The following is a 16,302-nucleotide window of genomic DNA, read 5'->3' on the forward strand; positions in this document are numbered from 1 at the left end:
TATCTGAGGTCCATGTTGGTCCGTAAAGCCCAGCGGTATCTTGTCCACTGGCGTTGCTAAGGGTTGTAGCTTAGCTCTGTAAGGTATCTGTAGAGGACATGGGAGGGAGGGAACCTGACGGCTGTGTGGTGATCCTGAGGGCAGCAGAGATGGAGTTTATAGCTGAAGTCATGATCTGAGGCTTTCTATGGAAATTAAAATGTTCTGTAGAATCGGCATGTTCACATGTACATTTACATTTAGTCATTTAGCAGACGCTCTTATCCAGAGCGACTTACAGTAAGTACAGGGACATACCCCCCGAGGCAAGTAGGGTGAAGTTCCTTGCCCTTGACACAACGTCATTTGGCACGGCCGGGAATCGAACTGGCAACCTTCTGATTACTAGCCCGACTCCCTAACCGCTCAGCCACCTGACTCCCCGTAATGTAATAACAACAATGTTCTTGTTCCCCATTATCTTACATTGTATGAATATTAAAGCTTGTTCCAGGGGCCAATGTATATCTGTTTCTCTCTATCTCTGTGTTGTTGTTGTGTGTGTGTGTGGGTGGGTGTGTATGTGTTTTTGTGTGTGTGCTTGTTTGTGTGTGTGTCATGGCTTAGCTTGCTGCCACACATCACACATCAGATGTGTGGTTTATTTCCCCCTGCCTGCTGGGCTGTGTGATTTCTCTCTTGATCTAACCATGTCTGATGGCTTCTGTCCAGTGACCCGTGCTGTCAGGGGGAAAGCCTGCCTCTGGCCCCCAACGAAACAGCCTTTTGTCTGTCTTCATGTCTCCCCTGCTCTGCTCAGTCACCGGCTCAGGTCAGGGTAGGCCCATTGAGAATACCCAGAGTGAAGCCAGAGAATGGCTGGGAATGGCTGGGAGCAGGTGCCACTGGTGGTGGAGGGACCACAGAAGAGGTGGTGGCATTTTTTCATGCATTGCTGAATTCTGACAGATCATAAATCAAATTGCAAGGACTGCACAAAGAAAAGGGACTGTTTGTAGAAAAAAAAAGTGTAGAGAGCGAAAAACCCCTGAGCACATTCCCTTTCCTGGCAGGCAGAGAGCACAAAAAAGGGTTCATGAGAAAAAAAGATAAAAAGAGTGAGTGAGAAAAGAAACTAGGCGAGGTGTCTGTGATCTGCAAACACAGGTCCCCTACCGCAGTCACATGGGGTGGATTTCCGCTCCGCTGCGTTAAGTGTGAGAACTGAAGCAGGCTAGGGCCACTCAAGAACACAGCAACCAGGGTGATGTGAGTACGCCTCCTCCGGTCCATCCAACATGAACTCAGTAGGTCTCCAGCGGCAGGACAGCCAGGACAGCTACATCCTGGAGGGTTCCCTGAGGCAAGAGGGTTCCCTGAGGCAGAAGGGTCGTCTGTGGTACCGGCGCTCTCTGAGGAGCCTGGGAGAGAAGCTGCAGCAGAGAGCAGGGAGCCCCGGAAGGACCCAGCCCAGGGCCCCCCGCCAGGTGAGGGGGAACACACACTCACACAAACCTCCTGGAGGATTACAAAAGATCCAGTGCAAACGTCTTGTTTAATTCCTTATCATAATGAAAACACAAATACTCTTTTGTTGAGCATTGAAAGTTCAGGTAGTGTGAATGTGAAAGATATTGAGATGGCACTGTGTGTTATGCAATATTACAACCAAACTGCAACATTTAAGTCAAATGCAGTTGTCTTGTTTTTTAATTGGTTATAATTATAAAGAACTAAACTTGTTCTACTCAGTATAAATACGGTTTTAAGCAATTAGAAGTAAGTTTGGTATAAAAATATTGAAATTGTATATGTTAACCGATTATTGCAACTAGGGTACATACCGGTGCTTGCAAAAACATAAATCCGTTTGACAATGCTAATCTTTAGGTTATGTAAGAGACCAGCTATAAGATCAAAATACTTACACCCACTGAATGTGTTGAAGTTGACAGGAAAGAGTAATCGACAAGGTAGCGTATGTGTTTCTCCTGCTGGTCTGACAAGAAAGTTTTCTCTCTTTCCAGATGAGGCAAACTTCCAACTCACTCGTGGATTATTCGGACCCTCAGAGGTACATAACATATTTTAACAGTAGTTCAACACGTATTCCCTCATGCTGTGGTGTGCATAGGAAGGTGTGCTAGTAGTATAACTGCCTTTCCCCTGTGTGCAGGACCACTCACACACTGGAGAAGCAAGACAATGAGACGTATGGCTTCGAAGTTCAGGTAGGACATTCAAACTTCACACCACAAACACACAGCAGGTGATATAAAAACACAAGTATAAAACACAAGTGCACCAGCTAGCTCCTACAACCCCCCTGGTCTCAGTCTCAGTTTAGTGACTCGTCTGTCTGTGCTGTCTGGTGCCGCTTGGTGCTGCTTGTTGCAGACGTACGGGGTGCAGCTGAGAAACGTCCCGGCGATGGAGATGTGCACGTTTGTGTGCACGGTGCAGGAGGACAGCGCTGCAGAGAGTGCAGGGCTGACCGCAGGTACCTCGCCCCTTCCTCCACCTCCCTCGCCCACTTCCTGGCCCGTTTCCTGCAGACTTTCACACATCGCTGCCCCCTGGAGCTGACCCCGTTACACCTCGCTAACACACACACACACACACAATCTATGGGGTCTAACTCTCTTTCTTTCTCTCTCTCCATTTTAGGTGATGTTATTGTTACCATCAATGGGGTCAGCATTGAGGGTTCCACTCATCAGCACATCATTGGCCTGATTCGAGAATCTACCAACTTCCTGAAGTGAGTCCGAGTGATGATACTATAAGCAGTGCACCAGTTCAACCCCAAAAATGTGGCTTGTGTTTAAGATCATGGAACAGCCATACGGCACACAGTAGTTCAAACATGAATACTCGATACCAGATGAATGACCCATCCGTTGGTGTGTGCGTGTGGTTTCAGGGTGGAGACGGTGTGCGGTACTGTAGTGAAGAGGATCGAGCTGGAGAAGAAGATGAGCTCGCTCAAGGTAGGTCCTCCTTTCAGGGCCTCTGTTTGTCTTCAGAACAGCTTTGAATTCAAACTCACATACAGCGGATGGATGCACTCAGAAACACCCCTTCCACCCACTCGGAAGAGTAGAGCAGAATGTCAGAAAGACCAGACGATAGCTAACCTCTGAAAGTTATTCTATCTCATTCAGCCCCAAGCCTCCATTGATTTGGTGTAAAGTGATCAAACACAGACAGTATTATATAACGGGGGTTGAGGTTGCAAATGTGTCTGAAGTCTGAAGAATGAAGTCTGACTTTTAATGCAATATTTCTGTTTACACAGCAAACCCTGAGAGAGAAGTGGTCTGAGCTGCAAGCTCTGGGCGTCCAGGAAAAGCGCCTCACCCGAGGTGAGGAGGGCCTTCCAGCTGTGAAACCACACTTCCTCTCTCACAGCACCTCGCTCTTTCTTACTTTAATGCAGCTTACTCTTTAAGAGTTCCCCCTGCTTGGATAATTAATCAAATGAAAAACTGTCGGATTGATTTCCTGTCACTGCAATAAGTTATCTCACATGTCTGCATGACTCGAAACACACGGGGGACCTATATCCTTCAAGGTTGACTTTAATTCAGTACTTTAAATGTATTTTCTATTTTAAAGGGGAAGGGTAAAACCAGGATAGATAGCGTAGCTCTTAATAAACTGCACTTCAATAAAACAACATGTATCCTCCTGTATCTAAGAGACCCTCTCTCTTGTCCAGGCAACCTGAATGACAGCTGCCTGTACCCCTCCACGGACTCCCTGGTGTCGCTCATGTCTCTCTCGGGTCTCCACGCTCACCGTTTCTCCAGCGACAGCAGCTGGCGGAGCGTGGCGACGGAGGACAGCGACCAGGCCAGCGTGTTTGGGGACCTGAGTTCACCCAGCCCCTTCAGCGCCGCCAGCACCACCGATGACTCCTGCTTCTTCCCCAGCTCAGACCCCCAGCAGGGCGGCAGGCGGCAGCCCTCCTCCTCCACAGACCTCCCCCGCTCCACAGACCTCCCCCGCTCCACAGACCTCCCCCGCTCCACAGACCTCCCCCGCTCCACAATCAACCGCAGCCGCAGCGGCAGCCTGGCGGACAGCAGCTCCCTCTCTCCCTCCTGTGATCGGCGCTCCCGCGCCTCCTTGTTCGGGACGCTGCCCAGGAAGGCCCGGCATCATGGCAGCGTGCGCCAGCTCCTCAGGTTCCTGCCTGGACTGAACCGCTCAGTGGAGGAGGAGGACAACTGAGACCAACACAGACAGAGGCCTTCCCTTCTACTGGCAATCGGTTACTTCATGTGTTCATGTCATTCATTTTCAGAGGGTTTTCTTGCAACGTGACTTACTCTGTGTGGGTGTGTGTGTGTGTGTGTGTGCAGGGGGGGCTTGATCGTTGGACCTGTTGATCTGCAGTTAAAGGCTCACTGCCCTGGTGGAAGGTAGTGCATTATGTGGACTACAGACTCTGAATGCTCTTCTCAACAGCTTTTAACATGATGCAGTCTGTGGTCATGTAGCAGACACAACCAAGGGAATCATGGGTAAAATGAAGCATTATAATGGAAAGAGGATCCTCTTATGAGTCACCCATTAAGACTGTCGACATGGACTGCAGGCAGCATGTCAGACTACCAGGAGAACATTGTCTTGGTTATTCCATCGAACATTAACACAGCATTAATACTTATTCTGCTAACTACTCTGAAAGCATGGACCCTGTAAATGACGGCTACAGTATTGTATTTACTCGCGCAATCTTCTTCTGAATGTGACCACTGATGCTGGGTAATTATCCTGGATCTTGAAGATAAACAGGGCTCACAATGCCTTTGTTTTCATTAGAATTGTAAATGTTTTGTGGAAAGGAGACTATACATAAATACATTTCTATATAAATGTGAATGAGGGAGTTGTGAGGGAGGTCTGGCTCGTCTGTCATGTGACTGCTTCTAAACCGCCAGGTACCTCCGCAGAGGAAAACAGGATGTGGCAGTAAGAGGTGCTAGTTTCTTTACTATTTTCGTTTGCATAAAAACTTCTGAGGACAAAAGTTTTTAAACACTGTATGATAAAATACTCTTTTTTTTGTAAATCACTGACGATGTTTATGGATGTTTTCTTTCTTTTGTCAGAAAGTACAGTTTGCTGGCTGTCATGTGCTCTTTAGTTTGACATGGAAATCAAGGCAACTAGGCTACTGTGAAGACTGAAATCTTACTGCAGTAAATAAAAGGTTACTTCAAACTGTTCACATTTAAATTGAAATAAAACAGTGTTTGCCATTAGGTCCACTAGCTGTAGTTTAATACCTCTATGTAAACTACAAATGTATGTCTTTTTAACTGACTTTAAAACTCGTTTTTATTTATTATTTGTATTATTTATCCATGAGCTCAACTTCCTTCTGTTGACAATGATTCCCCAGCAGCTACCCCGGCAACACGTTGTCATGGTGCTGAGAATGTGAAGTTTGGGTTTATGGCCTTTTCAGTGTCTGCAGAGCTGCCTATGACTAATACAGATTATCACCAATAACTACATCCACTAGATGGCAGTATGGGAAAATCTATTTAAACATTTGGCTGCCTTGACGACAGAGACTGAATTCTATATTTGATTTAAACTGAATTATCTGTCTAGATCATCTACGTACATAAAAACATTTCTTACAGTTTCCGCTTTTTTAGACGGCTGGAGCAGTGAATCTTGAAGCCAGTCAAGCCAGTCTACAGTTACACACAGTCAGCTTCCTGAAACCAGTGTAGTTAAAAGTCTTACAACAGCAACAATGTTGCAGACCTGTATATATTCCCCAGATATACCAGCACGGCTCGTGAATGTATCTTACCTTTTGACCTGAACCCAGCAACAAGTACAGAGCCCTATAGAAACCACTCTAATGCTCAGCCAGGCGTAGACTGGACTAAACCTTTAACAGAATGTTAATCTAGCCTCAAAATGTCACAGGGAGAAGGTGGTCACTCTGCAAAGATTAAAGAAACAGCACAATCAGTCCGTTTGTCCACGCAGCAGAGACAAAGAACCATTTACTGGCCCCAGAACAACACCAGTGTTCTCTACTTGCTCTGAAAAGCACACCGCACGCTAGCACTGTGAGGCAGCTTCATCCTCCAACAACACATTAAAATGCGGGATGGCACCCCTTGCTTTCACTGTCCAATGGGATAACAGAGACTCAGAAATGACAGCTTTGATTGGTTGACTGGAGTGGGTGGGCGGGTGTTTGAGGACACTCTGGTTAGTACCGGGGGTTCAGGAGAAGTCCAACTGACCACTAAGAGCCTCCGAGAGGGAGCTCTACGGGAGGTTGAAGTGATCCAACCAAGGCAGAGATGATGGAGAGGCAGGAGAGCCAGTCCCCTCCCACAACCCTGGAAGGGGGAAAGACGACCCCCCAGGTGGAGGTCATCAGTGAGATGACCCTGGCAGACGTGGCGCCCACGGAGGAGGCCGTGGAGAGAGCTGCCGCCCTGCCGGAGGATGAGGGGGACGATGAGGTGTTCTACGAGGACGAGGATGGGGGAGGAGGGCCCCCTGGACCCCCCTGCTCTTTAGAGGAGTCTCAGCCCCCCCAGTATGCTGACACAGCGTTGGAGCTGGAGCGTCCAGACATCCACACCTGGGCAGACCATCCCGGCAGACGTGATACTACAGGATCTGCAGCAGCCATGCTGGCTTCAGAGGAGCGTGGGCCAGGGGCCCTGGGATGGTCCCTGGCAGAGCTCCAAACACAACCAGGGCCAGGGGAGTGGCGAGGTGAGAGGACATGTCAATGATGTTTAATTGATTGCTTTAATCATGGAACTTTGTAAAACTGGCTGCATAGGCATTTTCTGAACCTATTAAACTCTCTTTACACAAACAATGCAATACATAGGAAGCAGGTCCATTCTTGTGAACTGAACTAGTTGTCATGTCTAAAGAGTTTGAACCCATCCTCCTTTCTAAACATCAGCACCAGGGAACCAGGAAGATGATATGACATCAGCCCGGCAAAATCCTGCAGAGGAGGAATCTGAGGAGCTGGAGGTATTGGAGGACCAGACCGAGGACAACCAGCAGAACACAAGCTCCCAGGATTCCCTGTCCTCCATGAGCACTCAGTCACTGGGGAGGAAGTATGGCCAGAAGAACTCCTTCAACCATCACACCCACTCCAGATACAACACAGTCTCCTACCGCAAGATCAGAAGAGGCAACACACAGAAGAAGATCAACGAGTTTGAGTCCATGATGATGAACATTTGACCCCAGTCAGACGAAAGGTGCAGAGTCTCTGCTCACTCTCCTGCTGCAGGGGTCGCAACCTGGACTGGAGGGACTGTGTTTATGCTCAAGACCCACCGTAACCAACACCGGTGGCAGACACTGTGCTGTTTTAACTGTACTGATGAGATGTTCTGCTCGTACCGAAGCCAAAGTAAGAATGTTAAGAATCCTAAATGTCACATTGAGCAGGTGGATTTGTCACTGCCATAGATTCTTGTACGTATTGCAATAGCTTAATAGATGGAAAATAATTACAAATAACAGGTTGTATTATAGCTAGTAATCTATTCACAGTGTAGTGCTGTATTTGTTAAATTTGCTGGAAGCATTTGATTATGCAAGGCAGGTATTTTATCAGCAGATTAACTTTAAGAGGCTTGAGGGCCTGTAATCCGACAAGCGAACATTATGACTAAGATGTTGGCTGTTACCTGCCTAAGAGCTCTTGTATAGAATCTTGTGTGAATGCACTGCAAGCATGAATCATTACGATAAGTCTTCCATAAAAACCCTTTCGTGATGTATTGTACAGTCAAGCAAATCAACATGTGACAATTTATAAATGACACCTTTATGTGATTATCCAGAGACTACTCACATGTCTAATGAAACAATAAAGTGAAGAAAAATGCTTCATCACATATTTGTAACATTTACCAACAACTGTTTCATATTTTCAAAAAAAAATGAAAGCCAGAGAGACTTGGGCTCACAGTATTTATAACAGCTTGTAGCTTTAGCTCTGTCTAGTGTCGATAAGAAGAACTGCACACAAACACCTGCAGCCAAACTTTCAGAAACGAGCAGCAATTCTCCATGACTCACACTAAGGCACAAAAAGTCACCTGGCTTCAAATGAGGCTAAATATTTTCCTTAAAGACATCTATGATATGTATGTGATGTTGGAATAAGCTACACAGGTTAATAAACAATTTCATGCATTACATTCCAAAATATACATAATGTTTCTTCATAACAATGAAAACACAATATTATGACATTATTTACAGTAAACTGAGAGCATTCAATTGCATTCACTTAAACTCTAACATAGTGTTTCATTATTTTTGTTGAAAATGTCTCTTTAGCTGAGAATAAAACCCAGTGACCAGCTGGAGAAAAGCTGGGACAAACATAAACAATGCAAACAGGCACGGGGACGGACGGTCTACCAAAGACCATCACAGATTCATTTTGGTTTATCAAATTTAATATAAAATAATTCTAAAACACAGGTTTACCATTAAGTAGCTGTTGTTTCAAAGCAATCTGAGAGTACCATAACAACAGACAATGGCGTGTTTGATGCAAGGAAAAAAAGAACTGAAGGATTGCACATCCCAACACCAGCATCACACAGACTGAGCAACAATTAACATATTTGGTTCACAGAGAGACTGTTCCATGTGGAGGAGGTTGTTCCACAGAGCAGAGTTGTGAACACGGGCTTCTGAAGAGTTCATTTGCACTCCTCCTCCCCACTAGGCTCCTCCCTCCTCCCCACTAGGCTCCTCCCTACTCCCCACTAGGCTCCTCCCTACTCCCCACTAGGCTCCTCCCTACTCCCCACTAGGCTCCTCCCTACTCCCCACTAGGCTCCTCCCTACTCCCCACTAGGCCCCTCCCTACTCCCCACTAGGCCCCTCCCTACTCCCCACTAGGCTCCTCCCTACTCCCCACTAGGCTCCTCCCTACTCCCCACTAGGCTCCTCCCTACTCCCCACTAGGCTCCTCCCTACTCCCCACTAGGCTCCTCCCTACTCCCCACTAGGCTCCTCCCTACTCCCCAGTAGGCACCTCCCTACTCCCCACTAGGCTCCTCCCTACTCCCCACTAGGCTCCTCCCTACTCCCCAGTAGGCTCCTCCTCTTAGGTGTAGTAGTGGGTGAACTGCCACTTCTGCAGTGTGTTAGTGGCGTCACACCTGCTCATGTGGACGTCTCCCTTTGGCCCCGCCTCCAGACACGTGACTTTGGGGTGGTTCTCTGCTACGAGGTGCTCCGCCTGGGTGTGTGTGTGTGTGTGTGTGTGTGTGTGTGTGGGGGGGGGGGGGGGGGGGGGGGGGATGCAAGGAGAGGTACAGTGAGAATCCTAAAACTATTCTTTTGCATCCTTACTTGGGCTACTGTGAATCTATTCTACATATGAGCAGCCTGTACCAGCCCATAATGGGCTCAGCTTTAAACCCTCCCGAACCTCATCTTCGCAGCCCAGCAACGCACAATACATCCTTCACAAGGACGGAAAGGTTGAGTGAACATGTGGCAGACATTAGTTGGTTATGTATTGGACAGATAAGGAAGGCAGACAAACAGCCCCACCCAAGACCCACACCTACCAGGCCGGAGTTGGAGGCCTTGTGTTGCCAGCGCAGGTCGGATCTGGATCGGTCACATGGCTGCAGGGCGGGGCCCGTGTCCTGCAGGGCCACACACACATCCTGCTGGCGAAGGAGCTTCACCCAGGTGTAGTTAAAGTGCTGACTCTGAATGTCACGGAGACAGAGAAGCAGTTACAGCCAGACTTGTAATTAGGCGTCATGGTAACTTCAGGTTTGCAGGAATGGGTTTAGGCGTGCGTGTGTGTGAATTGAAAAGGAATTCAATTGTGAGCACACATCTGGGAGTTGTGTTCTAGTCATGGAAAGTGTGTTTTAACCCCAGCAGCAGATTTGAGAGTATTCACCTGCTTGCTGAGATCACAGGTCTCAAAGGAGAGGAGGGAGTCCTTCTGCACAGACAGGCATTTCCTCAATCCACGATTGAAAACCTGAAAGACAAGGATCACAAGCATTACATCAGTCTTAAGTTCTTTCCTTGTGTTGACATGTGTAGATGTTCTGTGTTTTTGCCACTAGAAAGATGTGCTTTTCCACCCTGGCCTGTCAGATTGGAGAGAGAGAGAAGAGATGAAGGCCTTGAGAGACAGTCTTTGTTCGGGGGAAGGCACAATCGTGTCTCTGTGTTGGATTGACTGCTGAGCCCATGGAAGAGCTGGGAAACAACAGCTTCTCCCAGAGAAAACATCAGCCTGTCAGCACTGAGACACAGTCTGCATCATCAGCCTGTCAGCACTGAGACACAGTCTGCAGCATCAGCCTGTCAGCACTGAGACACAGTCTGCATCATCAGCCTGTCAGCACTGAGACACAGTCTGCATCATCAGCCTGTCAGCACTGAGACACAGTCTGCATCATCAGCCTGTCAGCACTGAGACACAGTCTGCATCATCAGCCTGTCAGCACTGAGACACAGTCTGCAGCATCAGCCTGTCAGCACTGAGACACAGTCTGCAGCATCAGCCTGTCAGCACTGAGACACAGTCTGCATCATCAGCCTGTCAGCACTGAGACACAGTCTGCATCATCAGCCTGTCAGCACTGAGACACAGTCTGCAGCATCAGCCTGTCAGCACTGAGACACAGTCTGCAGCATAAGCCTGTCAGCACTGAGACACAGTCTGCATCATCAGCCTGTCAGCACTGAGACAGTCTGCAGCATCAGCCTGTCAGCACTGAGACACAGTCTGCAGCATCAGCCTGTCAGCACTGAGACACAGTCTGCAGCATCAGCCTGTCAGCACTGAGACAGTCTGCATCATCAGCCTGTCAGCACTGAGACAGTCTGCATCATCAGCCTGTCAGCACTGAGACAGTCTGCATCATCAGCCTGTCAGCACTGAGACACAGTCTGCAGCATCAGCCTGTCAGCACTGAGACACAGTCTGCATCATCAGCCTGTCAGCACTGAGACAGTCTGCATCATCAGCCTGTCAGCACTGAGACACAGTCTGCAGCATCAGCCTGTCAGCACTGAGACACAGTCTGCATCATCAGCCTGTCAGCACTGAGACACAGTCTGCAGCATCAGCCTGTCAGCACTGAGACACAGTCTGCATCATCAGCCTGTCAGCACTGAGACACAGTCTGCAGCAGCAGCCTGTCAGCACTGAGACACAGTCTGCAGCATCAGCCTGTCAGCACTGAGACACAGTCTGCATCATCAGCCTGTCAGCACTGAGACACAGTCTGCAGCATCAGCCTGTCAGCACTGAGACAGTCTGCAGCATCAGCCTGTCAGCACTGAGACACAGTCTGCAGCATAAGCCTGTCAGCACTGAGACACAGTCTGCATCATCAGCCTGTCAGCACTGAGACAGTCTGCAGCATCAGCCTGTCAGCACTGAGACACAGTCTGCAGCATCAGCCTGTCAGCACTGAGACACAGTCTGCAGCATCAGCCTGTCAGCACTGAGACAGTCTGCAGCATCAGCCTGTCAGCACTGAGACAGTCTGCAGCATCAGCCTGTCAGCACTGAGACACAGTCTGCAGCAGCAGCCTGTCAGCACTGAGACACAGTCTGCAGCATCAGCCTGTCAGCACTGAGACAGTCTGCAGCATCAGCCTGTCAGCACTGAGACAGTCTGCATCATCAGCCTGTCAGCACTGAGACACAGTCTGCATCAGCCTGTTTACAAGAAACCTAAAGCAACCATGAGAACATTCATTTACATTAGGAACCCTGTATTGACCAGATAACTCCAAAGAAACAAAACAACTATATTACCCTATGAATCCTGCTGGGACATAATTCCTGCTGGGACATGAATCCTGCTGGGACACATGATTGTTAGTGTATTAACAGCATCTTTGACTTCTACCTACCAGGCCCTCAGCTTTGACCAGCGGCGCGTCCAACTCCGGGCAGACGTTATCCAGGTACCACTGGAAGCTGTTGCACTGGAGCCTCTCCCTCAGACGGATCTGCTCCGTCAGGTTCCCGATGTCGGTCCTCCTGTCCAGCAGGTGGAGGTAGCCCTGGCCGTAGAACAGATCCTTGTGGTCGTCCAGCCACACCTCCGCCACCCTGGCCAGGTTCCTCTCCACCGTCTTCTGACGGTCCTTGGGGAACTTGTAGGGGTTCTCTCCCCGGAAGATGTGACCCACCCTGGAGCAGGGGATGATCTCAATCTCCCCTCCACACATCCAGATCTGAGGGCACAACCAGGCCCAACATGGTCAAACAGAGTGTGGTGGTTGTGGTAAGTGTCCGTCAGACAGGTGCGTAGGGTTACCTTGAAGGAGATCTCCATGTTCTCTCCTCCCCACACGTCCAGCCCCGGGTCGTAGGTTCCCAGCTCGTAGAAGTACTTCTTGTTTATGGAGAAGAGACCTCCAGCCATGACAGGACATCTGAAAGACCACAGGGACATCAAGTCTGTCCACTCAGAGCCAGAAGACGGACTGACAGGACTACTGTGTGTGTGTGTGTGTGTACAGTACCTAATAGGATCAGTATCTGTCATGTTGTTCTTCTTAATGTACTCCTCTGATAGCGTGCTCCAGCCAAAGACAAGAGGCCACTTGAAGATGCCTCGCTGGAAGTTATCAACCAGCACGTAACTGGAGAACAAAACCCCCAGTTAGCCATCGCAGCACGTTTCAAAAATAAACACGTACATTGCTACTGTTTCGGGAATACCCCACAATGCGACGCAACATTCTTATCCTGTTTGGATCAAGCCGTTAACCTCATATCCTTCTATGGAACAAGCCGTTAACCTCATATCCTTGTCACTGATGACCTCGATGACAGGACAGGCCACCTTCCTGCGGTCCAGGTGAACCCTCTCCAGCAGGGGCTCCAGCCAGCCCACATTGCACTCGATGTGGGAGTCCAGGAAGGTGAGCACCTCACCTGGAAGGTAAACACACTCCAGGTAGTGCACACACACCATCTGCAGCTGCTGTGGATTCTCTATCTGACAGTCTACAGGCACAGCAGACTCTGGGTGTTGGCACAAGACTGTTGACTTTACCCAGCCTTTAAATATACAGAATCCTTTCACGTACGTTGATAAGCCAGTGAAAACGTCATCATAAGATTGTCCTTATCAGTGATTGAGTCCTGCGTACTCATGAGAAGGAACAGAATACTCACAAACGTACTTGCTGCAGCTGTGTGTGTGTCAGTCGGGAAGCTGAGCAGGGGTGACAGGGGGCGGAGGCCAGGGGCCAGGAGGCCAGGGGCCAGGAGGCCAGGGGCCTGGGGGCAGGAGGCCAGGGGCCTGGGGGCAGGAGGCCAGGGGCCTGGGGGCAGGAGGCCAGGGGCCAGGGGCCTGGGGGGGGGTTGTACCTGTGGCTACTGCTGCACCCTCCAGCCGGGCTCTGATCAGTCCCTGGCGCTCCTTCAGACGGATGATGCGCACTTTAGGAAACTGGGACATGTACACATCTAGCTGCTCCTTCAGATAGTCTGGGAGACGGATGGAGAGAGGGAGTGGGAGAGAGGGAGTAATCGATAGTGAAGGAAAGAGAGTGACGAGAGTGAGGTACAGAAAGTGAGGGAGACAGATGAGGTCAAGGAGAAAGGGTGGCAGTGAGAGGTGAAAGGACTGGGACTGGATCATTCTTCAGTAACTTCAATAAAAACACATTGTGACACATCCCTGGTCTGAGGCCGGGCCTACCTCTGGTGCTGCAGTCGTCCACCAGGATGACCTCCTGCAGCAGGTGGGGTGGGGAGCGGTTCAGGACACTGTGGACAGACCTGAGCAAGGTGGACCACACCTCGTCCACAAAGCAGAAGATCACACTGGTGGTGGGCAGGTCATCATGGACCATGTTATCTGAACACCTGGATGAAACCACATGACCATGTTATCTGCACACCTGGATGAAACCACATGAGACCTAAGTCATCTGACATTTTATTCATTTAGCATGAAGCTTTTATCCAAGACAACACATAAATAGTGCATCAAGTGAGTCCAGGAATAGACTGTATTTACTAGCCACATGTCAGCTAACTGGTGCCATGAGGAAAAAAAGAATGACTATAGTGCAACAATAACATCCTGATTACAGTAACTAGTGGTGTGGAGCAAATTAGAAGGGGAAACAGAAGAATAAACAACAAGTCATTCATAATCCAATTTGGTAGAGAAGGTAATTATGTATTCCCTCATGTGTTTATGTTGTGTGCAGGAGCGCAGGAGCTGGGGGAGAGGTGGGTTTAGAAACAAGTAACCGGTAGTTCTACTCTGATCTAGGCTGTAGATCTACAGTGATCTAGGGTGTAGATCTGCAGTGATCTAGGGTGTAGATCTGCAGTGATCTGGGGTGTAGATCTGCAGTGATCTGGGGTGTAGATGGACTCACGTCAGGGGCCTGGTGTCTGGAATGGCCCGGTCAAGAGGAATCAGGTCACTCAGGAAAACGTTGAAATGCCCCTCGTTCCACCTCCTCCTCACCTCCTGCTCTTTGTCACTGGGCACCACGGCAGCATGGCCGAACTGTCCGACCGCGCCGCTGTTCCTGGGGGCCGCGGTCAGGTCCAGAGCCTGCACTCTGTGGACGCTCGCTCTCCGCACCGCCGACACCTTCCCTTCAGAGGCTTTTTGCGGCATGTTTGGTGTTTCTGTCAGTGACAAACTCTCCTTCACAGTTCCTACATCACTTTTAACAATCCGTTTGTCCTCTTTGATATTAATCACCTCTTTGGGTTTGGCTTCTTGCTTGACAGGTTTAGCTGAGGGCTCCACAACAACTTTGTCTTTTACCTGGTAGTCTTGTTTTTCTGGCTGAATAGCATGTTTGGAACTATTTTTTGTCTGGGAATAGGCCTTCTCATTATTGGACTCTACATTGATATTTTTGGAATCCGTGTTGACATCTTTGGCTTGTGGTACAACATCTTTCTTCGGTTCCTGTAGTTTCTTGTGTGAGGTAGATGGTGGAGCAACATGCTTTTCTTCCTGAACACCAGGGGGCGATCTGGTAGTGTTTAAGGACACAGGCAATGCTACTTTTTTAGGGCTTTGAGTTATAACGACTCTCTTTTCCTCTGGTTTAGTCCTGTTCACACCCAGATCCACTGCTTTTTTGGCAGGTGCATTGGTGTTCAAATGGACATGCCACTTTGATGTAATATGATGCTGCACAACTTGTACTTGACGGTCCATGATGGCAGCTTTTCCCTTCTCTAACTTCATGGTATCTCCTGCGTCTTTGCTTTCCTTCAACGCGGGCTCTTTCCTGGGCCGCTTTCTATAAACTTCATTAACCTTGTTCACAACTCTGACGGGACTTTGGTCATCATTGTCCAAGTCTAAATCAACTCTCTGCACTGGGTGTTTAAAACCCCTATGTATTACAGTTCGTTTAGTTGACTGTTGTTTGACAGCCTCTCTTTCCTTAACGATAAGTTCTTTCAATAGTTGGCTATTAACATCATTTATTGAAAGACGAAGCGCTGCCATATCGAAGAGAAGCCAAATGACAGAAGCAATGAAAACAAATGCCAGTACCCTCCCACTACCCCGAAAATATTTCCTAATTTTTATGGTCCACATCGTTAATTCTCAATGTAATGTCTGAATCTCATGGTAACTGAATTCCCTCAAAACTTGTCGACCTCGGCTAGTTGCCTTCGTGGCATTCCACGTGGGCGAATTACCTTATCGAGGAGTCGTCAAAGGTTTGTTGTTAATGCAAGTTCCATACTTGAAGAAAAAACGTGTCAACCATAAACGCGTAAAAGTCAGAGAAACTTACTTGGGGGATCCACGTTGTTACTTTTGACGTGTTTCTATCGGGATTATATTGTATTCCGTGTAGCAGGATCTAGAGGTACTATAAGCACATCACTGATACTTTGATTCTTGTGCGGTCACAAACATGTTTAGTCTATTAATAATGTGCAAATTAAATGTCCTTAGACGGGTTGGTAACGTATTAGCAAACCATCTACAAAGTCCTCCACTTTCGCTGTAGCTGCTGCACCCGCCCCGCCTTTCAGGCAGATCGGATTAACGACGTGTTTCAACTTTGCCCTATGGAAGAGCGCTGTGATTGGACAGGTAGTGTAATGTTATGCAAACTGCTGTACAGTCATGGCCATAAGTTTTGGCAATGACAAATGTTGTGTTTTGCAAAGTTTGCTGGTTCAGTATTTGAGGAAAATGTTTTCACGTTTCTATAGAATACTTGAATACAATAAGGGACATTTCATATTTTATAAAGCTTTTATGGGGCGATAATGTT

At 48.4% G+C, this 16,302-nt stretch overlaps 3 protein-coding genes across 3 annotated transcripts; 2 read left to right on the plus strand and 1 right to left on the minus strand.

Annotated features, from left to right (window-relative positions):
- The first annotated feature begins 432 nt into the window (after nucleotides 1-432).
- Nucleotides 433-5,638, plus strand: cytip (cytohesin 1 interacting protein). Its single transcript, XM_062458019.1, has 8 exons — nucleotides 433-1,466; nucleotides 2,007-2,053; nucleotides 2,156-2,210; nucleotides 2,377-2,479; nucleotides 2,647-2,740; nucleotides 2,903-2,969; nucleotides 3,278-3,344; nucleotides 3,701-5,638. The coding sequence occupies exons 1-8, from the start codon at nucleotides 1,278-1,280 to the stop codon at nucleotides 4,213-4,215; spliced, it is 1,137 nt and encodes a 378-aa protein (XP_062314003.1). The 5' UTR covers nucleotides 433-1,277; the 3' UTR covers nucleotides 4,216-5,638.
- A 587-nt stretch (nucleotides 5,639-6,225) lies between these two features.
- LOC134017896 (ermin-like) lies at nucleotides 6,226-8,324 on the plus strand. The gene is made up of 2 exons (XM_062458020.1): nucleotides 6,226-6,744; nucleotides 6,944-8,324. Exons 1-2 carry the CDS (start codon nucleotides 6,321-6,323, stop codon nucleotides 7,234-7,236), a joined length of 717 nt encoding a protein of 238 aa, XP_062314004.1. The 5' UTR covers nucleotides 6,226-6,320; the 3' UTR covers nucleotides 7,237-8,324.
- A 711-nt stretch (nucleotides 8,325-9,035) lies between these two features.
- Nucleotides 9,036-16,075, minus strand: LOC134017897 (polypeptide N-acetylgalactosaminyltransferase 5). Its single transcript, XM_062458022.1, has 10 exons — nucleotides 14,419-16,075; nucleotides 13,728-13,894; nucleotides 13,394-13,513; nucleotides 12,820-12,955; nucleotides 12,541-12,660; nucleotides 12,333-12,450; nucleotides 11,923-12,249; nucleotides 9,944-10,027; nucleotides 9,597-9,743; nucleotides 9,036-9,262 (listed from the first exon to the last, which is right to left on the minus strand). The coding sequence occupies exons 1-10, from the start codon at nucleotides 15,609-15,611 to the stop codon at nucleotides 9,128-9,130; spliced, it is 2,547 nt and encodes an 848-aa protein (XP_062314006.1). The 5' UTR covers nucleotides 15,612-16,075; the 3' UTR covers nucleotides 9,036-9,127.
- Nucleotides 16,076-16,302: the final 227 nt, after the last annotated feature.

This window comes from Osmerus eperlanus, chromosome 3, assembly GCF_963692335.1.
Source record: "Osmerus eperlanus chromosome 3, fOsmEpe2.1, whole genome shotgun sequence".
In the NCBI taxonomy this organism is placed as follows: Eukaryota; Metazoa; Chordata; class Actinopteri; order Osmeriformes; family Osmeridae; genus Osmerus; species Osmerus eperlanus.

Bases quoted from the DNA above. Each gene is read 5' to 3' on its own strand.
- cytip (XM_062458019.1), top strand. From the start codon at position 1,278: ATGAACTCAGTAGGTCTCCAGCGGCAGGACAGCCAGGACAGCTACATC. The intron at 2,054-2,155 runs GTACATAACATA...CCCTGTGTGCAG, and splicing joins GATTATTCGGACCCTCAGAG to GACCACTCACACACTGGAGA. The intron at 3,345-3,700 runs GTGAGGAGGGCC...TCTCTTGTCCAG, and splicing joins GGAAAAGCGCCTCACCCGAG to GCAACCTGAATGACAGCTGC.
- LOC134017896 (XM_062458020.1), top strand. From the start codon at position 6,321: ATGATGGAGAGGCAGGAGAGCCAGTCCCCTCCCACAACCCTGGAAGGG. The intron at 6,745-6,943 runs GTGAGAGGACAT...TCTAAACATCAG, and splicing joins AGGGCCAGGGGAGTGGCGAG to CACCAGGGAACCAGGAAGAT.
- LOC134017897 (XM_062458022.1), bottom strand. From the start codon at position 15,611: ATGTGGACCATAAAAATTAGGAAATATTTTCGGGGTAGTGGGAGGGTA. The intron at 13,514-13,727 runs GTAGGCCCGGCC...TCCGTCTCCCAG, and splicing joins GGACGACTGCAGCACCAGAG to ACTATCTGAAGGAGCAGCTA. The intron at 12,956-13,393 runs GTACAACCCCCC...TTTACCTTCCAG, and splicing joins GGGTGCAGCAGTAGCCACAG to GTGAGGTGCTCACCTTCCTG.